At 36.8% G+C, this 27267-nt stretch overlaps 1 protein-coding gene across 1 annotated transcript in view; it reads left to right on the forward strand.

The window, feature by feature from the left end:
- Nucleotides 1-27267, forward strand: part of ADGRA1 (adhesion G protein-coupled receptor A1) — a 277366-nt gene that overhangs the window by 36960 nt on the left and 213139 nt on the right. Inside the window, exon 2 of the mRNA XM_055720717.1 lies at nt 4221-4292. Coding sequence (XP_055576692.1) covers nt 4221-4292 — 72 coding nt within the window. The remainder of the gene's footprint in view (nt 1-4220; nt 4293-27267) is intronic.

Here is a 27267-nt window from a genome sequence, read left to right on the forward strand (position 1 = left end):
GTCTTGGGAGAAGGAGCAGCGGAAACATAAGATTTGAGAGGGTTGATGAAGTGAGCAAGCAGTTCGTAACGTGTCTGATCAGCAGGGGTGCTGGCTAGTGGATTGCTCCCCAGCACTGTTTCAGTTAGATGTATCCTGTGAGGGCCATGGCTGAAAGTAGCACCATTTTAACTTCCGGTTACTTGGGGTTTGGATCATTATATATAGTGCAAAGGCAGTTTGCAAACTGAACTTTAAAATAAATGCCTTCTCAGAAAGTTTCTGCAAGAAACTTGTAAATTTTTATATTTTTTTTTTAAGAAAAGTAAAACTTTTGAAGTGGATTTTGGTTTTGGAAAACAATTTCACTGAAATAATGCGTGCTCATTTTCATAGTGTTTTTCTTCTTGGAATGAAGTATTGCAAATGTGAGATTCTCAGCACATGGGTAGAAACTGATAATTATTTAAACCAGCTGCCTAGTTGCAATGTTTATTGCTGTGATTCACCAGCACATAAGTAAAAAAAAAAGTGAAAATGCTGTGAATAAATAAAATGTGAGAAATACTTAATCATAGTGAGTGCGTGTGGTGGTGATTTGTTTTAAAAATCCAAACTTTATTTAATCTTTTATTAAAAAAGTGACTCTGTTTCTGTTACATCTGAAAGTTATAATTATGTTATAAGCTATCCAAATCAAGTACATGAATAGCACATTTTCTCATGTATTTATCCACCAAACCTTTGCATCTGTAAGTACAAGAAAATGATGATTTTCATGTCTCTTCCTGCAAAATTTCTGCAGGTCTCTAATTACAAACATCTCCCTGTAAACAGGTGACTGTATTCAAGGGAAAGGAGATACCTGTTTCAGCCATACTTCATACATTTTATGTCCATTCTGTTACTTTTCAGAAGAAGTAACATACAAAATTATGCTACGTAATTTCAGCATCAAGAGTAAGAGCCACAATCTGACCGGGTATTGATTACCTGAAGAGATTTTTTCATCATCTGTAGTTAAGCCTCATTTCTGAGTTAGTATACACAATGTTGTAACCAAAACTTTCCTCCCTTCTAGCCTCATTCCCACAGCAAATGTCCTCAGAAGGGAAGAATGTTATGAGTTGCATCAAAAGTTTGACAAGTGATTCATTACTGTATAAAAAATAATGTGATCTAAGTTTGCCAGTGAAGTTGTTCGTTAAATTCTGAGAATCAGTCTTCAGTGCAAACCAAATCTTTCTTGATAACAGCCCATCACAAGGTCTTGGACAACGCTAAAGCTAAGCAAAACCAAGTGGATTCTTCCCATGTAGCATGCCAACCAGCTAAATAAAATATAGATAACTTGTATTAATTGTTAGAGAAGATTCCCCGCCCCCCCCCCCCCCCCCCCCGCCCCGACTTTATTGGAATGCTAGTATTCACTAAAGCTGTGATTCTGAACAGAAAAAGAATCTTATTTTAACCATAATACCATATTACTTTGTTTATAAAACCTGAATTTTGGTTGGCACTGTAGAGAAGAGAAGGCCCTGAAGAAAACTTAATTTTTGAAACCTGATCTCTGTGTGAAAGTCTCTGTGAAAGTCTGCTCTAAGGATTTGAAAGGTTTCATTTAGAAACTCAAATTTGCATAGTTCTATGATTATTATTATTTTTTTTAAAGTTTTTGGTGTCTGTTACATTTTTCAAGACAGTTTATCTTTCAGAAAAATAAAAGCAAATGACTAAATGAGATAATATTGTAGAACATGGGCTGTGTTACTAAGTATTCCATTTATGAACTAAATGTTCTGCTTAATCTTGTGATTTATTACTAGTTAGATAGTTCTCTTTAATTTCTAGGAGTTTGTTTTATGTTGGTGGATGATACTGGTTTCAGTCTGCATGCTTAAGGCCGTACAGAAGGAGACCTAGAGGTAGAGTTGGAGACTCGTGTGCTGCTGACTAGTGCTGCGTTTTCATGGAGTTGCTAGCAAAGCTCAGGCTGCCCTCTTTTTCTGGGTGGAATGAACAGAAGGCTGGAAAAAAAATTGCACCATGAAAATTTTTGAAATACAGAACTATTTGTATCTAAGCCAGATGAGAGTTCTGAAGTGCATGTACCTTTGCAAATCAGGCTACGCAGAACAGTCCAAATATAATATTTATATCTAATGTCATTGTAATAGACCTCAAAGACATTCTCTGTAACACAGCATATAACCAAATGACCCAATATGAAGTGGAATTTATGATGTTAGTCTTTCCAAGCCCAGCCAATTTTAATTTTTGGACTTCATTTTTTGTTGACAGACACAAGTTCTGTGCGGCCTCAGAAGAGAAGGTGAATAAAAGAACAGAATAAAATAATAGGAGATTTCATGGATTTACATTTTCTGGTTTAGATACTAAGAATTTTAAAACAATCTTCCAATTTAGTCATTGTAGGCACATAAAAAGGTCAGAAAATCTGACAAATAACACAAATTGAAACAGTTTGCAGTCTTTCATCACGTCAGTGCTGAACTGTGTTGCTAAGATGGTAGTGAAGAGTTGGTAGATGAAGGAAATATTTAATGTCATTTGAGAAGTAGAAAGAAGATCTTGCGAGATGTGGAGTTTGTTACTTGATGTCAACAGGCGGTGCGTATATTGGAGCATACTTAATTTTTGTCATAAGCATAGGCTTCTGTGCTCTTTCAGGTGTCTGGGTGCATCTATCATGATAATTCCATGTTGCCACTTGAGGGTTATACTGACTGCTTCTGGGTGAGCAGTGATGCTGCTACACAGGTGTATTCACTAACAACGTAGTGTAATAACATCCAGGTGAGATCTGAGCTGCTCTGTTCCCCGTGTTCTCTGACAGTGGGCTATCAAATGACATTAAAACATATTTACAGGTTTATTGATGAATTTTAGAAATTACTTGAAAAAAATCTCCAAATCTTACTACATTACAGTATTTTAATTTTCCTACATCAATAATTATTTTCTGTTTCACTATGGGTCAGTGTTAAGTGTTGTCTTTTGCACCTAGACTTGAGATTTTATGTGGTATGTGTATGCTGGGGCAAAGCACGTTCATATGCAATGGGAAACGCTAAAAGCGAGGCAAGTTAAGGTAGTCTCATGTAAGATTGTTTTAAAGCTTTACAAAAGTAAAAAGTTGATTCACGAAGTCTCAAGTCTGCTAGTTAAGAGCATAAAATTTCTTTTGACTTTTTTTGTTTTATTTTTATCTTTATTGCAAGCTGTGTCTCTTATTTGGAAATGGAATTTTGTGTACTAGAGAAGTATAATTTATTGTAAATGTTACATTAAAATACTCATTTCTTGAGCAGTTGGAATTAGATTTTTTCAGAGAGAAACATTTTTCCTTTGCATTGCATAATTACTAGATCTGTTTAAAAAACCAATTTCTTGATCTTCTAAAACAAATTGCATTTCTTATGTATATTGGAAGGTTTTTAAGTTGGTAACATCTTCAGAATGAGTGCTTGTTCATATTGTATTGCTTCTGAAATAGCTGGGAGCATGTAGCCACGAAAAATCAGTAAACTAGGAAGAGCCACCTGTAACATCTACAGTAGTTTAATATGAAGAGGAAGAACAGACAACTTCAATAGCTTGCATGCGGGGCCAGTTTGCATGTGTCCTTGGTGGGGTTACTTCATGGGCCAAGCATAGCTTAATTAATGAATTTCTACTGTGCAGAGGTTGCAACAGGAAAACATTTTTGAACTAGTCTATTTTTCTGGTAAAGGGGTGGGGGTTTGTTTGTCTTTGCTCTAGACAATTCAGTACTTTCTCTGTATCTGTCCGCCACCAATGGTATCGTTCTTTGTACATCCCTGCTACAGCAGCCACTGCAAAGTGACTGTATCGTCCTCTGATCCACTGAAACATCTCATCAGCCTTTTTGCCGACTGGGAAGCCAACAAATACCTTTGCCAGTGGAAACTTAGAATCTACTAGTAAAGTGTGGGCATTTATCAGTATTACAATTTTCAAGTTGAATCCAAAATTCATTTGTTGACATACTTCTTGAATGTGCTTTTGTTTTGATAAAGAAGAAACTATGCACTTCAGTAAACTGTAACCTTTGTTTACTGCTATGATAGGAAAATACAAATGAAGCAGAGAATTTTGTGATTAGTATTTTACAGAGCAGTCATTTACTATAATTACATGTTTTTAATCAGTGGAATTATCATGTTCTATTAACCAGATTCTTTCCTGACTTCTTGTAGGATTCTGAGTAACAACAAGATCTTATGGTTGAAGAATGGCTCTTTCTTTGGACTGAGATCCCTGGAGAGACTGTGAGTAACTGATCAACCGCCTTCCACCTTCAATTAAAAAGTCTTTGTATTTTAAATATAAAAGCAAACATCGGATAATGAAGTTGAGACATTCTGATCTGTATTGCACAGTAGAGTTTCTAGACAGTCATCAAGTTAAGAAACAGCATAAAAATGAGTGAATGGGGATGGACGTGTAAAATACAGGAAAGCGCTGCCATCAATTTGGAACTAAAATAAACATCCAGTCAAAGACTTGTACTACACTATGTACACTATCACAGTGAAGACTGGTATATGTAATGGTAGCACTACTATACCTGACATATAGTTTGTGTAATTTAACTCATTGGTCTGCAATACTTCCATTTTAATTCTGTCCTCATTTTAATTCAATTCTATACTGAAGAAATTGGACAATGATTACCACTGGAGCAGACAATGGCATTGACAAAGCTCCATGACTTACTTTGAAGGGGGGAAGAGGAGCTCAGGAGCAACTAATGAGTTAGGAAGAAAACATTTAGAAACTCCAATGGAATAAACAAGCAGTGACAGCTATACTGTAATAACACTGCTGTCTGTATATATGGGTCTTTCATTTGAGAATAATCATGTGAGCAAGTTTAAAAGGCTATTTTTTATATCTATGGGCAACTTACTTAGCCAGTGCATCTAAAATGAGCAATTATATCATGCCTATCTTACAATAGCTCCTCCAGTTTAAGTTAAATTATTGTTATATTGCTTTGTAAGAATACCTTCATTATGTAGAGATGTTGCTATAAAGCAGTTGCTTACATTCATGAATGCATGAACATAGTCTATGTTGTATGAACGTTTCCATATGCAAAAAAATTACATACCAACATCAACTTTAGCTAATATTTTACTATATATGTGTGTGATGTGCATGCTGTTTATGGTTGTGTAATAAGGTGGGTAAGTATATGACACGGAGATATTTGAATATTCTAACTGCAATTTAAAAACAATGTGTTTCAATCTCTAGAGCAATCCCTTAAGCACCTTGAGGTGTTAGGATAAAGGTAACTGTCTGAACAGTTATGTAAAAGAATACTATGTTTTCTCCACATAGACTTATAGATGTAACAAATACTTCTTTAATATTAGGAATATTAAATGCTGTGGAATGAAGAATAGTTGTGTATTATTCACTAACCTAATCTTAGGTGTAACAATGATAGGAGGTTTATAAAGAAGTTCACAAATATTTTAGACAAAACAATTTAGAATAGGGGATAGGATTACAAGTTTATTGCAAGAAAGGAAATTACTAAATTAAATTCTGATGTACTGCAAGCGAAGCATTAGTGTTTAGAAATAGAAGCAAACATTTTCTCTTTTTTTTTTTTAAGGTTTAATTTACATCAGGGAATCATACTGAGCATATACTTTAAAAAACTTTAGTAGTTAATCTAGTTAGAGAAATTCTTCAATCTGAAAAGACATTGCAAACAGTCTTGAGAACAGTAAGAAAACAAAAAAATGCCTTAGATGTGTAGCCTCTAGTATCATCATCATCTAAACCTTAATTTTATTTTATTGATTTTTCAGAACATTACAGATAAAATGAGCGTGTATCATCTCCTCTGTATGTAATGATATTTGGCCATGGTGTTAATGCAAAAATCCATAAATGGTCCTTGAGGCAAAGACTAGAATTCAGGTGATGGCATTCTCATCAGATTCGGATGCTCTTTCTCATTCTCTGGCCCCATACACTTATCAGCATCTGCTAAGTCCCAGTTGCAGCTGGGAAGGTGAGATAGGAGGTGGGTGTGAATGAACTACATCTGGATGAGTGCTCCTAAACCTGGGACAAAGAAATCTTTCCCCAGCTGTGCCTTTTCCATACAAGCTATTTCAGAGTGGTACTGCAGGTGCTTAAAATGAAGAACTATGACAGCAGCTGCTGTCAGTGTTCACGGCTCATCAAAATGGGCCAACAAGAACTTTTATTCCTTGCCTGAACGGGAAGGCAGAGAATTTTATGAAGTACAGTAGCAGGAAAATCCAGCTTCCTTTAAGGTAATGTTATGTTTAAAAGATCAGGTGCTTGGAAAGGCAGGTGTGCTGGAGTTAAGGATTACTCATTTAATTTGGCTTTGCACTTCTTGTGGTCCTGTTCAGAACAGAAAATTAGTAATGTGAATGCTGTAGAGACAAGAAACGTGTGACTGTAATTCTTTTGTGGTTGCCATATTATGAGCCAGAAGAGTGTTATCTTACGTGGAAAATGAAATCAATCTATGTCAAAACCAAAAAATTTAGAGAAGTAAAATTTTAGGTGGAACTAAGTGACTTCATAAAGAAGTTTACAAGTATTTTTGTAAAGAGTCAGAATATTCTGGCTCTTTCCTATCCTGGAGTACTCAAATCTTTTTTTTTTAGCAGAGAATGATTTCAAACCATACTCCAATAGGCTAGTGACAACTTTCCCCTTATTATTTTGTTTTTCAATGCATGCCACAACAGGAATTGGATTACAAAAGTGTCAGTCCTCCCAAGTTCTGGTGATTTCTCAACAGCATGTTACACAAGCAAGAGACCTCACTGAGTGGTTTTCTCAAGCTAGGACTCCTCATTTTATGCAACTTTAATCAAGCAAACTAAGAGACATATGTTGTTTGCCCCTTAACTGTTCATTCTAACAGTAAGATGACTGATTTCTCTAAAGCTGACTATTTTAGAATATTATGCATGAAATGCAATTTTTTCAAAATATAGTTGGACCTGGTTTGTATTTGTTTCGATAGACTTCTCAGAAAAATGCATTTTTTTTCAACTACAGCGTGAGCATCACAAGGTTTCTATTTCAGATCGTTATAAATTGTGTTGCTGCTGTAAAAGGAAATAGGATATTGGGTTTTCGGGGGAACAACCAGCCAGCCAGAAAAAAATATGTTTGGGGATACAGTTGTTTCCCTTTTAGTATTTCAAAGTTAATTCTATATTTACTAATATCTCATTAGTATTAAAAATGAAACATTTAATAATGTCTGTAATAAAATATATAAATAATAGTGATCAAAATACATTTATGAAATATCAGTATTTTTACTGGGCAGTTTGTAAAAAAGCTTTGAAAACCACTGTCTCGCAAAAGGTGCTTTTTCTGTATTTTGTGTGTGGGTGAACAGTGATTCATGAATAATCTGTAGAGATGGCACTTTCTGTCCACTTAGCCTGAGTTTTCTGGAACTAAGAATTGCTGCCTTGTGCTTGTTCAGAAAGGCTGACTCACAAATGTTATGGCATCTGGATCATGATGCACCTCCATGTCACTCGGCTTACCTTGTACTACTAACAAGAGGCATTAAGAAGTGAGTACCATTACTGACATACCATGTGAGAATAAAAACTTTCAGTAAACTTAGGTTTTGCGTGGTGCTGTTATTTAGGCCTTGGTTTGGAATAAAAACAGAACTGCAGAGAAGAAAATAAATAAATAGTTCTGAAGTGTGTTGTTCGTTAAAATATGAAGAGCTTTGTGGAATGTAACCAAAAGAGTTCTACAGATCATAAATTCTGCAGGTGAGAGTGAGCACCTCAAACCCATTTCCGTGATAGACCCTGTGGAGATGGCTTCACATTCAAGAGGCTGAGAGTTCAGTTTGGGTCTGACGCTTGGGGCAAAGCATTGACAGCTTGTAATAGTTTCAGTTCCAGTGCCTGCCCTGTCTGTAGTCAGTGCCCTGTCGTCTTGGGAGATGTGTTGATCTCAGCAGGAAAGCAGGCCTTATTGTAGAAGTTTAAATAAGTTTTTCATATGCTCTGGATACCACAGAAGAAAGTTGAAGTGGGCTCTCAAAACTATGACAAAGCAAGGTAGTCCTTCCAAGTAAGTCTCAGCAATCCAGAAGCTCTCATTTAGTTGAGACAGTGATTTGGAGGATCTGAACAACTGAAAAGTTGTCGATATAATTTTATGGTCTATCTATATTAGATAGAAAAATCTGTGATTTACAGTTTGGTTTTGTTTAAATTATTGTTATTTGTTTATTTTTAATTTATAGGCAGTGGGGTTAACCGTTGCTCTTACCTAAGGAATCGTAGGGCAGATTACCAACTTGCTAGCAGATACCTTATCATGGTGGTATGTGGTATGGACCCTGCTCCAAAGACATTGCAGTCTCTGAACAGCATGCAGCAAAGCAGTATTAGTAACAGCTGTGGCAAGTCTTTTTATGCTTGAGAATATTTGGTCAGCCGTAGTCCATGTGATGCTTCTGGGGACAAGGACTGGGGCTGGGCACGCTGCTCCAGCTGTGCTGGACCCAGGGTCAAAATCTAGGCCAGGAAACTAAATCTTATACTCTCCTCCTTATGTCAGCTGGCACAAACCAGTATGCATCTGAGCTATTATCCACAGTACTGATTTTTCTTACCCTCCACAGCAGCAACTGCATCACAGTTGCCTGGGCAGCCCCTGTCCTGCTCTAACTCCCCATGTGCCTCTAGCTGGGGGCAACCTGCCGTGGCTGCTTCTCTGCTGTGGGCTTCCTGGGCCTTCCTGGAGTTGATCTTGTACTTGGTATTTTCTGAAGTGGGTGTACGAAGTCCCTCTCTCTGTTTCATAACTTGTTTCATTAAGTTTATAGGAGCATAATTACCTCTGGGACTGCTGTTCCTTTGTCCCCCGTGGCTGAAACTCTAACGGGTTCAGAAGCTGTTGGGAGGGAACCAGCAAATAAAAGCAGACAAACATAGACAAAAAGACTGTGATTGCATAAGCAGTGTTTCCTTGGGAAATCGGGATAAAAGATCACTAAGCAAGATTACACTTTTTTCACAGTTGACCCAGAAGAAAAGCACGCCAGGAACTAATACTGCAACAGTGATTGTTTTACAGGAGCTTGCTGTTATGTTCCCCAAGATTCCTAGACACATTTCTAGACAAAGAAAGATAATACTTTGTATTTGTAAGAATTTAGCGTCGAATTTATTTTTTGGTTTGATTTTCTTTTTTTATCTGTAGAGACCAGTCTTACTGGACCAGATCTCACTTTGTGTTGCTGTATTGTAAAGTTACCAACTGTGTGGCAATGCTATGCAGTCACGTGTTGTCCTCACTTATTAGATAAGATTGCGTAAAAGCTACTTTCAGTAGATTTCAGTATGGCAATTTGCAAGTATATATTGTGCTGCACAATTGTAGTAGTAACACATTAACATGAGGGAATGAAAGGGTAGGAAAGAAAAGCACAACAAAAAGATCATAGAAAAAACATTGTTAAACAGCTGGTATAAAAATCTGGTATTTAGATGTTCTTTAGCAAAACTCAGGTGATGAAAGGGTAAAATATTTTTTTACATTTTGATGTACTGGTGTGCTTCTTTAAACATGCAATTTACGTTCTCTAAATTACTGGCTACTTAACTTATTTTCCTGCCTATACTTTTGAAATGTGTGTGTGCACACACAATACACATGAAGAAACAAAGATGTTCTTCCTAGGCACTGTGAAGGATTGGAAATATGCTTAAAAAATTGTTAAACAATTTTATTTTCATCACATATGTATCTTTAGAGTTAAAATCTTCATAAATTAAATTCGGAATTACATGTGGGGTTTTTTATTGTAAAAATAGAAAAATACTAGTTACTATAAGCTAATAATATTTCAGACTTGCAGCCAGGATCCAACTGTACAACTTTTTTTTTTTTTCTTTTTTCTGAAGAGCTTGCCACCGAGGAGTGTGCCTCTAACTTCATGCAAGTGTTTTTAACAGAAAATAAATTAATGATCTTGGATGCCTTAAATGACCACGTTAATTCATCTCAAATGCCATTTAGCCATGCTTAGAGAAATGCTGTGATGTTATTCAGGGAAGGCGCATTTTTAAAACCTGTTTCTTAGAGCTGTTTGTTGTGTAAGTCATCATTGCATGATTGAAGCTGTTTAATTTTATCTAGTTTGTGTGTTTGGATACATATGAAGAAAGGAAAATCAGTGCAAGCTCCTTTCAAGCATCTGAAGTTTTCTTGCCACTTCAAATCCCAATGGATTTAGTAAATTCTCTAAATCTAGTTGATAATGATAACAAACAAGTTCTTTGTTCAAATTCACCTTAAATATTACCAAAGAACAGAAGTACAAATGCTCCAACCGTTATTTTTCCTTGTCTAGTGATATGTCTAGGAGTCCTGGGGAAACCTAAGCAATTTTTCATGTAAAATTTCTTGATGTGTTGGCTTATTGGAATTGTTTACAAAAATCTCATTATGCTGCATTACTATTTGGTGTGGTTGAGCATATTCCAGTAGGTGAGGAAGGATGGGAATAGTCATGGGGAATGATTTTTCCTGGAGCAAGACTGCACTTTTGCATTTACTCAAAACTAGACTGAAAACAATTCATATTCCTCTTGGTGCTCATTGAACCGTGAGCCACCCTTTTGGTTTCAGTGTCAGATTAAGAGATCTTCTTTCTAATTACGGTGATGCTAGTGTTTACGTGAAGCAGGATAGTTCCCTTTGTTACTTCTAGATGCAGTTAATATAGTGTTTCTTTTATAAGTATGCTTGTCTGCAATATATTCAGTACAAAGGCAATTACAAATACTGAGCACAGAAAGGAAAGGTCTGACAATTCATGAATTACTGAAGTTCTTCCAGAGACACATCTATTGCAAATAACAGGTTTGAAGGGTTGGAAATACTCAGAAAATAAAGAGCTTAACAAATACAGGAAAGGGGGAGGGGAAGCTATGAACCTATGTCAGTCAGCAGACAGATCAAAAAGAGGAAAGAAAATGTTTACCTGTATAATAATTATTTATCACCTAAAGTCAGAGTAGCTTTTTTTGAAATTAATGTTCTTTAAGGCTCATCCTGGAGCATGGAGAGAACTGATTTCTACTAAGAAAATGCGTGTTGAACTATATAAACCCTGAACCTGAGAGGACAGTGACAAATGCCAGCAAGGCTGCAAGGGATGTGGCTGAGGTCATCCTCTTGTCTTCTGCTGCTGCTGCTTAGCTTTAGTCCAGACATAAATGTGGTCTATTCTTCCAGTAATATAATCTGGTGTAATCAAGTATCACACTGAAAAATACCAGTAAGATGGATCCATATATAAAACACTTGTATTTACACACAGTCATTAAGAATTGTTAGAATCCTGCTAGCAAACAGATCAACTTGAAAAATGTTATGTTTTCCTTTTCCTTTTTTTAATGGGTGGAAGTCAGCTGTAGCTGTCCTACTGAATGTATTTTTTTTTTTCTGGGTTCCATGTTGTAAGTATAGAATGAGAGATCCATGGATGCCAGGACTACTGTAGCTCAGTGAAAATACCTGCCTGGTTACATAAGCAGCAAGAGGCAGCAGCAGACCTGAAGGATCCTTTGAAACATCATGGAACAGAAAATTGGACGTGGAAAAACCACTGTTGGTCCTCCTGTAGAAGTAAAGGATTGCAGAGTGAAATGCTTTCCAAAGTAAATATCATGTGGCTGCAGGCAGTATTTTAATTAATTGCACAGAAGGAGGATATCTAATTTGCAATTTTGCATAGAAATTTTTAGAAACCGGAGGAGAAACAGAGGCAGGATCAACATCACAAGTCAAACTGGGCAAACTTAATTAAAAATTACCTTTTCATTTTAATTCTGTGGTCCTTTATGGATTTCTTGATTACATTCCATGACTGATAATAAGTTACTCATGCAAAAGCAGTGCTTTTTTGACACCACCACCCCCCCAAAAAACCCACCCCAACCGTCCCCAAATTCTAAATGCCAGAATCTGTTATGTCCTAGTGTGCAGTATCAAAAAGAGATTTAGCATTGTATCAGGAATTATAAAATTCTTATTCTTAGTATGACTGTCAGAAACAGAGGAGTTAGAAATGAAAAGGAAAATTACATTACCTTCTTTCTAATAGGCAGACATACTGTAAGTCTTACAAGCATGAAGTAACTATCAAAGCACTTGTAATGTAGTCTGACAGAAAGATAATGTATTCTTTTTCTCTAGTCATTTGTTATTTACAAGTACAAAGTCACAATACAGATTATTAGGCATCACATACATTGTATTTTAGAAGATGAGACAACAAGAAAATACCCCATATGTCTACTTGTGTAGAGCTGCTATACCATAACGTGCAAAAAAAGGCGTAATTCTAAGAAGAGAGGATGTTTCCTTTTGGATATTACAGTGCTGTTTAAAAATAGACGTAATAAACTGAAAAATAGGTTAGTAAAATCAGTTCTATAATTTTAGTGGAAGGGTCCAGAATCAAGTGTGTTTCCCATCTTTTCTTTCTGCCTTAAGCCTGTTTCTTGTTTGTCTCCTAAACTGCCACATTAATTTATCTAGTTCTTGTGGTGTTTTTTCCCCTCTCTGATAGAAACAACATGGGCTACCAGGCCATGTCTTTGCTTTTAATTCCATGCTTCATAATGAGATGTAAGGCTTGCCAGTGCTGCATTCCCTTGCAGGCGCTCCTCAGTGGCATGACGAGTGTTTATGCCATTCTGAATGCGCTGCTGGGATTACATTCCTCCAGTTCTGGCGTGAAACTATGGTTCAGCTTGAGCACGAAGTTGCCAACTGCTGGTATGTATGTGGCATAGTAACGATATTTAAGACGTCAGTGGTTTGCCAGGTTGCATTGCTATACTTTTGAGTGTAGCTATTTGCATTTTTCTCCCTGAGAAAACACATTTCTGTTGGAAATGCAAGCATGGCAAAATAAAAATGTTCTATGGGGACACAGCAGTTTTAGGAACATCTTTGTCATAGATATCAGTATTTCATTTCAATGTATTCACGTAATATAGAATCTTTTTTGGGATGATAAATCTGAACAGTACCACTTAGGACTGATGCAAGCTTTTCTATAAAGAAACGGCAGACTGTTTGGAGAAGTAGGAAAAACAGATATGTGGTTGAAGGGCAGTTTGTATGAAGTTACAGAGCAGCATGCTGGGAAGCCAAGCTGATAAAAATTAGTGTTAGCTGGTCAATAACTGAGCTAATCTTGTGAAGTGAGCTGTGAGCTAAGCTGATAGCAGAGTCCTTTTGTTCAGTATTTTGTGGTTTCAGTCCCTCAGCTGTAGGCTATTTATGGAATAACATTTTCAATCTCCCCAAAAATATTATATTTCTTGTATTCATATGCAACATGGTCTTTAGCATGTTTACTGTTAAGAAGACCAAAGTTTGGTGCCTCATCTGGTACATCCTTACATGAAATGTGAGAGACCTTAAGCTCTGAACAGGAACATCTCAACACCATGGTGGTCTTATGTAAAAGTTAGTATCAGAAGAAAAGCTCGAAACTCCATCCTTCCTTCTCAGAGAGTTTCCTGGGCCCTACTGATACCTTTTTCTTTTGTGTGTGTTGTTTATCTCTGACTTGATATTAATTGACAGACATTTCTCATTTGCTTACTTATAAGAAAAAAAAATGCTATCAGTTATTCTCTTCCAAAAGTTCATGTCTAGACTAGCCTGTGGAGTCTCTGAGGAAAACATGCTATTACTCATTCATATAATGCTAATCTAGAGATCCTCCAAGGGTACCCAATGACCCTGGGAGCTTGTTGCCTTCAAAACTTCTGGGGATGCCTACAGAAAGCATAGCTTGTTCTCTGACACTTGTGCTTCACCAATAATCTCTGAGAAGGCAAAATAAAAAAAAAAAATTGAAAAGAAATAGAAAGAAGGGCTATGTTTTATGCCAATTTAGTTTAATGGAAAAAAAATCCCCCAAAAGAGTTGTCTGAAGTAGTTAGGAAAGCTGATGTAATATAACAGCTGTGGGCAGTTTCTCTCCCCACTTCTTAATATAGACGGAATTGATTAGTTGGGTGTAGTATAGTGCTGCATGTGTCAAGTAGGTACAAAATGGTTGTTCTCACGAGAAAATTGCATGCAGACTTAGCACATGATAAGCTGTCTTGTGTTAACACAAACTGCCTCGTTCTTGAAATGGAAAGTGACTGGGAGAGCTATAGAGGATGTTTGTATAGTCTGAGCTATGCACATATTCTGTGAAAAAAAGAATTACAAAATTCCTCTATGCTCTACTTCAGAAAGTGTTTTGCTGAGGGGAATACAGAGAGAAACATTGTACTGGAATAAAAATGTGTATTTTTATTTGCTTGTGAACTTGAAAGAATAAACTAAAATTGTTCTATGCAATGATAGTAAACTTCCTGTTGTAGAAATAAGCAGATTCAGTTAAAAATAAGCCACTCGAGTTAGCATAATGCAAGGAACTTGTTGAAGCACAAATAAAATGTTTTTATTGTGCCTTTATAACCCACAAGACTGCCAAAGGGGCAGCTTGAATCTCTTAAAATAAATTCATTTCTGTCTATGAAAAAATATGAAAGATGTTAAATCAGGAAAAAATATTTTAGATGTAGATATCTGAAAAAAACCAAGTTGATTATAAAGCATACAGTCTCAACCATAACAGTAACACTTTTGCTCTGATGCTATAATTAATGGCTAATGAAAGAAACTTCTACAGTACATTCCTCAGACACATGGTACATTTGTTATTTTCACCAAGTGTTCTATTTTTTTGATGTTCAGTGTTCACATTTGTTTATTAATGCAAAGTAAGTTAATACTCTTTAAAAGACCTTAAAGACATGCTTTTCAGCTGAAATGGGAGTTTAAAGTACATTATGTTCAGAACAAAACAGTGTTTTCTGTACCGTGTCAGCAGCTAAGTTGAGAATTTGATAGCTTTTTTCCCCTTTATTCCGTTAATTGCTTTTAGGTATTTCTGAGAAGTGCAAATGCCTCACAAGGGACAATTCTCCCTTTGGAGTGAAGTTTGAGTACTGTATTAAGCTTTCGTACTGGACGGTTATGTGAACTTACAAAAATATTTAGGAAGGTAAGACCAGAATGGGTTGCAGCCAGGCTGAGTTTCCAGGGACAGAAAGAAAATTTGTTCAGCTTCCCCTCTCATCATATACACCATAAACTAACCACCCCATTAATTGCTTTCCAGCACTCCATTAAGAACACTGAGACTTCAGTTCAAAATAATGTGCCTAAAAATTATAATGTGTCAGAGAAGAAGAAATTGTAACGTGTCACAGGTTGTGGGTTGTTTTTTTTTTTTTTCTTTTTACATGTCTTTGCCACTGTAACCAATAAATCCTTATCAGTCCAAATCTGACAGTTGCTTTAACTGTGAGTATGTCAGCAAGGTATACCAACACAGACATCTGAAAATTTTTCAGTACTGGACCAGTTCAGGTTGCCAGCAAAAACTGTCCAACGTTCCCTCTCTTTAGCCTTTTTTAGCAAAAAGGGAGAAGCGTGGCAAGCTCCTGAAGTTGTGTTCTGCATCAAGCAAGAAATAAAAATGTTGCTGATCCTTGCAAATGCCTGGAGAGGATTCAGCTCTGGATATGCAAAAATTCATGTCACAAGCTGCAATTTCTAACTCCAGTAAGCCCTGTCCAGGCATAAACCCCTTTCTGTAATAATTTGAAAGTCGCTCCAAATCTTTAATTCTGTAATAGCTAAACTTTTAACGTTTTCTGCCTTTTCTAATCTTTAATCTAATTGTAGCCTATTTTTATCCATATTATTTTATAGTACTGTTATCATTTAACTTAAACTAATTCTTTTCTCTTTGTAGGGTTCACCATTTATAAACAATGGCGTAATACTCACTTTCCTTGTCTAAGCAAGCCAAAAATACGATAATCTCTTAGTGACATCATGAAAATCACCATGAAATGTATATATCCTTAAAAAAATACTGATGGGCACGAAGCCTGAAATGTTATCTAAAAGTAAGATTTTTATCTGCAAAGATTTGTTTTGTATGTAATGACAATGTACTCTTTTTATAGTCTAAAAAATGGATTTGAATCCAGTTTGTTGAATATTCAGAGAAGTACAATTTCAGCTTAGTTTAACATTCAGAAGTGATGTTAATGTTGTGAAACTCTTACACAGCTGAATACAAGGAAGACCCCTCTGGAGCATCTACATGCAGTAAATATCCTTGGGAAATTCACTGGGACTTTGAGGCTTAGGAAGTCTGTGTAAAGCTGCTTTCTCTGGGCCTGTGTAACCAGCCGGTGCTGACCAAATTGTCTTTTAGAGAAGCTCGGTGAAACTTTAAAGCTTCCTGCTGATGACATTGCATTGATTTCTACTTTTCTTCCTATTTTTGTTTCTGTTGTCCCTATTTTCAGGTTGAGTGCTGACATTCTGGATAGGTGGGGGAGGTTCTGTTCTTTTTGCCTTCTCTACAACTGAGAATGCAGTAAATTGATTTATTTTTTTTTTTTTTTTGTAATTCAAACTGTCATCTGCACAGAGATAAAGGGTAAAATACAGACCTTTTTGTTACAAGACTTCTCTCCCAATTTCCTTGCATTCAGGTGCGAGTAGTGGTCTGATGATTGCTTTGTAGTTTGTGTAAATCAAATTAAATGCCTTTTCAGAACCAAACAAGACACTTCACTTGTTTTTCCCTGTTGACTATGTTATTGCACAGCAGCTGCTCCCAAGTTTCATATACCTACCTAGTCGTATTCAGATTCTTACCATAAGAGAAGTTTTATCTTAGCTAATAGCTCTGACATAATTTCTCCTTCATTCACCCATTTCCTACTTTTCTACTTGCCTTGTTATAATTTATATTAAGCAGTGACAATGAAAAGAGAAACATTTAACAACAGTAGAAAAAATGGTATCATAAAATCATAAATATTAGCAGAGCGGTGGAGGACATGCATGGAGCATAGGAAGGCACCTGTTTGGAAGGGGTTAGCAATAGCACATGTTGGAAATGATCTTTATGTAGACTTACTTCTTTTGTACATCCTGACATAAGGAAATCTCTGATCTTCCCACCTCTGTGTTGAGTTGCCATGCTAATTGGATGCATGTCCTAAAGTTTTGTTTTCTCGTTTCAAGTCTCTTTCCTTTGAAAATTCCCAAAAGTTTTCTGGTTTTAGATGAAATATTAATTTCCTAGGCATGTGATTCCTATATCATCATGAAAAAGAAAAATCTGTCCTTTGTCAGTGTAGTTGTGTTCTTACGTCGTTCTGTTTGCTTACTCTTACTGTGTTTAAATAACCTACCAAGACAGGTACTTCTTTTTTATGTGTAGTATTCTATACCTTTATAATTATTTAAACAGTTTCCATAAGTGTGCGTGAAGTCCTATGCCATTACTTTAGGCCTGTTTTCCCCACAAATAGAGTAAAGCATTTTCATGTGACAATTTCTCAATAAAAGAATTAGGGTTTAATTCTCACATAAGTGAGCTAAGCCAAGTTTCATTTTTTCAGCTCGCCTAATGCCTCTCAGTAGCCCTTGTGGCTTTTCACACCTCGATGTTATGGAGGTGCTATTCCCTAATGTTCCATGCTCTTTCAGAGGAACAGCCCATATTTCTTCAGATACGTATCTGGCGTGCTGCTGAGCAGCTATTTCATTAGCAAGCGTTTTAGGAAAAAAGATAGGTGCAGGCTGGGAAGTGAAGCGCTGGTTGCTGTCTCCCCAGAATATGGACCCCTGATTTATGAAGGCTGCATACTGGACACATGAAGCTGAGCATGTGCCAGCAACCAGAGCATGAACTCTTGAGGACTCTGGGCTCATGCCAATGTATGCAAAAGCCGGTATAGGCATGTCATTGTTGCCACTCTTGCTTTAACTTGTGTAACGTGCTAACATGTGGTATGCCATGCTTTCTGTTTGTAAATTAACCTGGCAAATTCATTTCTGTGAATACTTGATGTGTCTTAGTGAGGCTGAGGTTCAATGGGCTAAAACTCTGGCACAGTTAATGAACTGTAGAGCATTAGCTGTGCACTTTATTTATTTTAATGCTTGCATGTTTCAGACGTGGTAAATATGTCGCTTTAGTGTATGCTATTGAAGTCACTGGTGGTACACTATGAAAAAGTCCCATTGATCGCCCGATTTTCCTGCTGAGTTAGTCACATATAAAAGCAGTTTTGGATGCTTTTTTCATTAACTGCATTTATACAAAACTTAAAACTTGTATCTGGGAAGGGTGAACAGCATGTACACTTCTTTGTGATCCACAGTCAGACTCCCATGAAATAAGAACATTTTCTGAAATCAAATCTTTTCTGATGACCTATTTAAGTCACTGTGTAGTTCAACAACATTTAAAAGATGATGTATGGGATATATGAAAAACAAACCCTAATGAAGCACTGTGAGCTAGCGAAAAGCAGACAAAATCATGCAAGGTATTACCAGATCGGTCTGGCAGGATGACTGAAAGAACCTTTTATACTGGCTTACAGATTTTACTGTCAAACTTTAGTAACGGGCTAATGTAAAAAGAGTAATCTGTGAGAGCAGCTGCTGCTGACTTTCCTACTGCAATCCACAGGCTGAACTAAAACTAGAAATGGTATTTCTCTTGTTTCAATAGTAATTTGTTGAAATAGTAGTAGAGCTGGGCGACTCGTATCGATCTTGACTTTGGGAACACTCCTTTATATGCAATGTTATTTTGGTAGTATTACCTGTAGCTCATAAGTCAATGTTCTGGCATTAAGAATAGCACGAATCATCATGAATTTCTATCTTAGAGCTGCACGTGAACATACTGTTTACATCAGCTGTTAGGATAAATTCAGGTTAACTAAGTATGAACTCATAGATCCGAACAATACTGCCGGTTTGGCAATATTTGTTCTAAATGCAATTACCTTTCATTTCCCAGTGAAATTTCAAGCTCCCGTGTGAGACAGAATGAGCACGGACTCAAAAAAATTAAAAAGAGAAAGTGTGTGTGTGTATGTATAATATCAGTGCCAGTTTACCAGCAGTGAGCCTGAAGGAAGGCAGCCTGCCTGCTCCGCCACTCACCCAGAAAGTTAGCAGAACAGTCAATCAGCCAATTACCCAGCGAGTTATCTACATCCCAGAATGCTAAAAGTCAAACCAATTTATTTTTGTTCTTTACTGGCATTTCTCCTTTTGCATGTCAGCTATTCCATGTGTTTTCTTTATGTTAATTTTGGAAATGTATAAGCCTTATTTTCTGGCTTATTTGCTTGTACTTTCCTCACCATGTATTTATTTCATTTTATTATATTGCTGAAAACAAGGGATTTCTAAGTGTTATTTTTATTACTGTTATATTTGCCTAAGTATACCCATTTAGTTTTATTCTACCTGACTTTATAGAATTAAATTGAAAGTGGCTTCTTTTTTGCTTTATTCCTAACAACATCAGAGAAAAGACTTAGGGGAATGATGCAAGAAGGGGCTGATAGGAACACAATAGGAGGCACTGCTGCAGGTCGTTATCCTCTGACCCCTCTTTGCTCCCTCCTCCTCTTCTCTCAGAGACAGAGGCGATGGAAGTAGTTAAAGCTTACCAAACTTTGTGGAGGAAGGCTTGGGTAAGGATATACATCACCCCTTGATGATTTGTGCTTCTTATTTCTAGGTTCTTTTGTTTATTACTGGCAGGTAGCCTTTATCAGAAGATTTTTTTAAAAATGCTGATTGGTGATTGTCACCTCAAAATCAATTGGCTGTTACCAAAGCCAAAGAAGTATCATTTATCTTAACTAAACACACCTTTGTCTGAAGTGATGCTGGAGGTCAATCGGTTCTTGATATGACACAATTTTCATCAGCAACCAGTCTATCAGGAATCATTTGATCTGCATGACTTTTGCTTAGAACAATGCCAACAATCCAGTTTCTACACATCTCCCATACTTCTGGATTGCTTTGGTTTTTTTGTATAATCTGAACCATCATAAATTTGACTACCTATTCCTTGTTTGCTTGGTTGCATGATGAGTGTGGGTCATAAATTCCTCTTTTGAGAAAAAACAACTAATATACTGCACCATTGACCCTTTCTAAATATGTTTTATGCACTATTTTTATAACTGTTTAATAGAATTGTATACTGTATTTTCCTAGAATGGAATAGGTACTGTCATTAACAGTAGTGTTGCCATCCTTCAGGCAAATGTAACATTATATAGATTATTTGTGCTAAACTGTCCTTTAAAAATCTTCCAAGACGTGGATTTTGTCTCAAAAACTACCCACGTTTAAAAGATTAAAACTTTAATTTTGAGATCTTTTTTCTCATTCCCTATTCAAAAGTCCTTTTTGAAAGCTTAGTACAGATTTGTTCTAATTCTGTATTTTTAATCTCTAGTGCGAATAATTTCATCAGATATTTTGGTGGTTGTTTAGTTCATTTTGGGTTAAGCCAGGGGTTAACTTCTTACAGAGATTCATTAAAAACCAGCTGGGTTTTTTCTGAGAACAAATGGAAAAGTGTTTTGGCCAAGATTTAAAGAAATTATGCAAAATTGAGATTTTTATCCACTCCCCTCTCCTCCCTCAATGCTGTTATGTTCAGATTTGAAATATTCAGGCTTTGAAATCTGGCAGAGATTTGTCCCTGTGTTTCAGATGTGGTCTTGCACAGTTCAATAATGATCTATTTTCATTTGGCTGAGATGCAAGCTTTAAAACAATATACATTACAAATGTGAAACAAAGATGTATATTAAACAATGAAATCAATGATCTAACACCATTCACTCAGTATGTTATATGTGTGTGTATCATATATAAACAGTGAGGAATTCCCAGTAAAAGTAATTCTTAAAGTAACTTGTTGGATTTGTGTGCCTAAAGAAAATAATATAAAGGAACTCAAAGAAATGTACAGGGCTCTGGACTGTAATTAACAATAGTGTATGTGAATGAAATGCATTGATGGAAAAATTGTAGCCTTATTAATTGGGGACTGGAGTATAAGAATTCTGATTACCAAGTCATTGTACGTGATGATGGATTTATAGTATCAGTATTTGTGCCTATAAATGAATATCTGAAAGTTGTACAGTGAGCTCAATACAAAACATTTAATAAAACATACTTCTCACCTGAAAAGCTAATATCATATTGTCACATAAAAAAAGATTAATTTTGCAAATGCAGTAAACCTTTGAACCTAGCGTTTCAGGCAAAAAAAATAGTTATTTTAAAAATTTCTAAAAATGAGGAAAAAAATCTTAAAGAAAAGAAAAATGAAAGATTGCCATATGTCAGGCTTTGGTCTTCTGACATATGATGAAGTATGATGAAAGCTTCAATTTCAGAGTTCTGAATTGACCTAATAGAGAGTAGCAATGCAAAGTGATTCAGATGAGATGATCTTAGCAGAATGAATGAAGAAATACTGAGCATATAGTGATAAAAAAATGTCAGTTGGACTATAGATTTATCTGCCTTTTCATTTTGATTTTACTTGTTAAAAGAATTTTAAGCAATAATGTTTTAAGCGTCAGTATGGCTGTAGGCTATAGAATGCCGTCATAGAGAGCCTAGAAATTTCCTCATGGTGATCTATCAAATACTTGGTCAAATTCTCTCTCCTTTTTCTCAGAAATCCAGTGTCATAAACGGGAATTGCGCTTACTGTTTACAGTATTGTCCGGTATAGTTGTCAACTTAAGATTGTCTTTGCCCATGTGAGATGTGGGCATAAGCGTATGAATAAATTTTGTTTAATCCTATGAAATACCTAATAATAAACATGCTATAATCACAAGGATATATAAAAAAGTAGGCTTATGCTGACTGGTCAAAGTTTGAGCAGTATTATTGAACAAACTCACATTGATCAAATTTACATTTTGCCTGTCTTCCCAAAAGTTTGTTGCTGCCACCAGTGAAGTGGCATGCTTTTGTGACTGACATTTATTGTAAGAGTATGGTCTAATCTGTCACTCTTAATGTAGCTGTAAGATATTGTGAGCATGAAAATTTGTAGGCAGAGTAGTAGTACCCTTTACTAACCTCTAACTAAGCCTGACATGGTACAGATGTGGTCATTCGCAACAAAAATATTCTGTCTTCCTGAGGCCAATAGTGAGATAATTATCTTGGGATATAGAGAACTTTCTTGCCAAATAATTCTGGGGAATGAAAGTCAAACAGAGAACACTAAATATTTTACTAATAGCATTGGATTTGTTATAACAAGAAGATAGACAGAATTGGAAATTAGTGTGTAGGAAGGCAGCCTATTTTATTAGGGATTTACATGTCCTGGATGGAATGCAGAGCGATACCTCCTGAGCCTCTCATCCGCACTGAAGTGTCACAGCACTAAGCCAAATAGCACATTAACCAGCATGAGGGAACTGTGCGTGCTCAGCTGGGCTGCAGATGAAGGTGATCTTCATAGATGATGATACCGTTATTAAGGCTTAACTCACTCTAAGGCCTCTGCTTTTAAAAAGATTAGTGGAAAGGGCAAAAGAGAGGTTAAAAATAGGAGCAGGAGAAATGGAGTATGAGATTAAATAAAAATCAAGATGGAAAGAGCTGGGTTGGACAATTTGGGTTGGTACTACAGTGGAGATGGCTTGGGAAGATGTAAATACAGGACACCTGTGACTAAGTGGTGGGATGCTGATACTAAGAGTCAGAACAGAGGGTACCAAAGAGCTGCTGAAAACGGAGCAAAATTAATTGCTCTAAATCTGCTTAAACCACAGGCACGTGGTTTTACTGGAGTGGGCTGGCTAGGCCTGGGCAAGAATGCGGCTGGAAACCTGCATTTAGTTGTTTGTTCACTGTTCCTCATCCCTAGAGCAAGTGGTGAAGGCCATGGAGGGAGTCACATGCACCGTACAGCGGAGGAGGAGGAGGAGGAAGTAATTCACGCTGCTGAAAAACAATACTCTTCAAATATGCATTGCAGGTCACTGAAAGGGGGATCTGCCCAATGAGTGAGTGGTTTGTGTTGCATTAGAAAGCATTTAGGAGTGTCTTGGGGGGGGGGGGGGGGGGGGGAACCAAGTTAAATACTGTAACCCCTCTGCAGAGCAATCCTTAGGCAGTTATCTTCATTGCAAGACTTCCTTTGCACAGCTATGCCAGAGGTCTAATGATGGGTCACTCGGTCTTCCTTCAGTCCCCAATACAAGCTTGGATAGTTTGCTGAGGGTTTTCTGATGCCTGTCTGCCTTCTGTCTAAAGTCAGTGCTTTTTGCCAGGTGCAGATAGCTTTTTGACAAAGAGGAAAAAAAAAAGCAACCCCTGAAAAGTCAAATGGGTCATTTGTACCATGGCAGAAAATGACAAGGAAAAGAGCAGCAGAAAGCTCTTCACCTTACCAGAGAAAATAAAGTAACAGGGTGGGAGATGTCAACATAACCCAGCTTGTGATACATGTCCCCATTACGCTTGCTCCTAAAGAGACGTCTCCACCTTTAAAATACAACAGACTATAGTAGAGCTGGAGGATAACCTGCACCAGAAAAGATGATCATAAAGAAAAAAATCAGTGTGTTCTTAAACAGCAAGTAGGTCCTGCTGAAGCTGTAATTATCCCAGGCTGACCTACAGAAATCCAGTGCTGAGCCTTCTTGTTCAGACTTTCAAAGCTGGTATAGGGAGGGCTCTTCCCCTTTCGTGGTCCTTTTCTACTTTTTCTGCCTTATTATCCTTTGCAGCTAAGGAGCCATTCAAGGTGCTCCCCACTGACAGCCTGGTGATTGTAGGAAAGGTTTGTGACTAAGGGACGTGATTTCATCCTTTGTTGGGGCAAGAACATGCAGAGATTCTGAAGTAGGAAATGGGCAGTGGTTGTGAGTATGAATTGCAACAGAAATACTGATTTGTTTTTCATCTGTTCAGACCTTTCTTAGAATGGCAGGCTTTTGCAGCAGCTGTGCTTTAGCCTTTAAAAAAGGAGGTTTCTATCTCCCATGAAAAGGGAATCAGTTAAAAACCAGTAAAATATCTTCTCCCCCCGCCCCCCCCCCCCCCCCTTTTTTTCTCTCCCCTTTTTAAGAGTTCTGGCTATTGAACTGTAACACTGGCCACATGTGCATTAAAACTATACAATCCTTATGAATTTTTAATGAGGAAATATTCGTGTGTGTACAAAGTAGGTGGTTTTAACAGAGGCACCTCAGTCACTTTTAATTTTGTTTCCCTCGCCATCCCCCAAATACCTCAAGGGCTCCGTTCTGCATTCCTTACACATTTGCTTGGGAAAGCCTCTCATTCACATTAATTGAAAGACATCACCCCTTTCCTCCCCAAAAAAACCCACATAACAAAACCAAAACTCTGTTTAAAACTCATTTTGATCTCAGAAAAGCATATTAAGAGTTTTTTACTTGATTATTCTCTGAGCTTTTGATATGGGTTGAGGAACAGCTCAAAGAGAATTATTGTAACTGCAAAGAAGGAAACCTTTTACAAGTGATCAGGCCCTGTGTTGTGGTGAAGGGAGTTAGTAATGTTGTAATGTTTCATTATAGTTGCTGCTGTAATTAGGAAGAGGGGAAAAAGTGTGCCCGCTCTCAGAGCAGGCAGAAGCAAAGAGTCCAGTCACATCCCAAGAGGTCAGCGAAATGGCAGAGACGAGGATGCTTCCTGTTGGCTCCATGTGGGACCATGGGTAACAGCCTCCTTGTTTTGATTCACTATTGGAAACGATAAAGGTCAATGCCATTAAAAATAGCGTACAAGTGAAAAGCTAATCTCGCAGGAAAATCTCAGAACTTGCTAAACGTGGCTTAGTTGTGAGTTTAGTATAATATTGACGAAAGGGTTATCTTTCTTGTTTGCAGAACTGTGTGGTGAATGTGAACAGCATAGGACTGTGTAAAGTCCTATCCTTTTTATTAACTTGCTTTACTTAGGAAGGTTATCCTTGCTTCATTGTCTACATTTTGAAAAGTTATTCACCTTGAAGCATGTTTCTATTTTTAAGGAAAGGAAACTGAATAGAGAAATTAATATATTTTGAAATGGAACAAGAAACACATTTTAGTTTGTGGGGTTTTTTGTCCTAAATAAGGCTTCCTAGTAATAAACATAATGGTGTTTGTGAAGATGGATATAAAACAGAATGATGTGTGAAAAAAACCCTTAAACTCATTTTTACCTCTGGAGAGGACAAGAAATAGTTGTTTCTCAAATAACAAGTTGTTTGCCAAAATACCACTGTGAAGTATTCCCAGCATCTCAAAGTAAGCCTTCACAATGGAATTATTCCTCTATTGCTATTCTTAAAATCAGATTCTGAAACCTGTTTTGAAGTCACAGCTATACACAGTTTCAAACTTAGTGTGTTAGAAATAAATATGATATTCAGGGCAATACAGCTTATGCACATGCTGTGGTTTACAGTTCTCCCATTTTTGGTACAGCAGGGATCTATTAAATGATAACGGGGGAAGCAGGTTAATTTTTGTTTATCGTGACTATGGGATGAGGAGCTCTGCAGCCTGACCCCTCTGCAGGTACCCATCTCAGAAAACAGGACATCTGGGGTAGATAGCTTGTGCCTGCGGACAGTAAGTTGGGCACCTTTGCTTTAAAAGGGTGAGCATTAGCGATGTAATGACCTTTGTTACTTTACATATATGCTTGTCTCCCATCAAATTATATTCTTTTTGGTATCCTGCAGATGTGTCTTTGAATAACACTTACTGAGAATCTAGGGCACAAGGAAGCTGGAGGTGGGATGGGATTGTACATCTTTTTGGAATCAGTATTAGGTGCAGGAGGTTACCCTGAGTTTGTACTGATGTTCCAGGGACTGTTTTGGCTCTTGCAGCAATCTGAAAGCCAGGAAATATAAAGATGTGAAACTTTATTTGTCTCCAAGGTGCTATTTAGCTATATCTTTGGACCATCCTTTTCCCAAGTCTTGTCATGTATGGTACCGCAGCGTGCAGAGATGAGAGAATTTAATTTGTTTATAGGTTTATTTTGATGAAATTTATATAAAACTAGAACTGATAAGGTTTGGATTTGCTATGACTTAAAGAAATCAGTACTTTGCATGAAGTTCCAGGATTTAAGCTTTATCTGTTAAAAGAGGATAAACACACGGAGCTCAGCATGTCACAACACTGACCATAGATAAACAGCATGACACCACATAGTAATGTATTATGCCAGCTGGAACTGCTGGCAGACAACTTAATTCAACCATCAAATTGTAACTGAGGTTAATAGTGGCAACAGCACCAGGCTGTGCAGCTGCTGCTGTCCGTGGAAATTTGTCATATGTCAGGAGGTTGCCTTTTAAATGTTTTGAAATGCCAAAGAGTTTGGGGCATGACGAACCCTCTTAGGTGTATGTTGTGCCAGGTCATACGCAGTGTTTTATGAGATACTGAAATATAACCTAGATTTTCAGAGAAGTATTCCAAGTAGTCCAACACAAACGAATTAGAAAGTTTCTTTTTTTGCAGAACTTCATTTTATTTTGCCTAGTGCATACTTGGCCACCCAGAAGATAAAGCCAATACTGTGTAAGTAATAAAGTAGCTTCGCTTACAAGTTTGAGGGGTTTTCAATGAAATATTATTGTTGCTATGCTAGACAGAAGGTTTTTGCATAGACGGTGTGTTCTGTTTTTCTCACATCATCAAATGTTTAATGTATGAGCTGTCTGCAATAAGGATATAGAGCTTGTGAAATCCTTTGTTATAGTGTGCTACAATTGTAATTCTAAATATTCTTAGCTCAGTGGGTGGTTTAAAATATGATTTGATTTTTTTTGTTAGTTATGAGCCACACAGCTATGCTGGTATTAATTGGTATGATATTGAACACTTTTGTTGTTGTCTTCGCAAAAAGGTATTTGGACAGTGAGCTGACCTAAATAGTTTCTCATCTGTGTATATGCTCATATTACAATGGAGTATTATAAGGTAGAAATTTAAAATAAGACCCTGTCTTTAAAAAAAAATAAAATAATCCAGAGCTAATACTCTTTTAAGTGTAGTTGTGGTGCTCTGAATTCAAGGAAATAAAATCAGGAATTTGTGAATTAAAATGCACCGCTGCAGCAGGAAGTTACATGTTTTCCGATCCAAGCAGCTGTTTAACTGTTCAAAACATTGCAAGCAAATATGGTTTTAGAAGTTTATTACATAAATTTTTATTAAATGAACTCTAAGAATACCT

Source organism: Falco cherrug, chromosome 9 (genome assembly GCF_023634085.1).
Source record: "Falco cherrug isolate bFalChe1 chromosome 9, bFalChe1.pri, whole genome shotgun sequence".
NCBI classification, from domain to species: Eukaryota; Metazoa; Chordata; class Aves; order Falconiformes; family Falconidae; genus Falco; species Falco cherrug.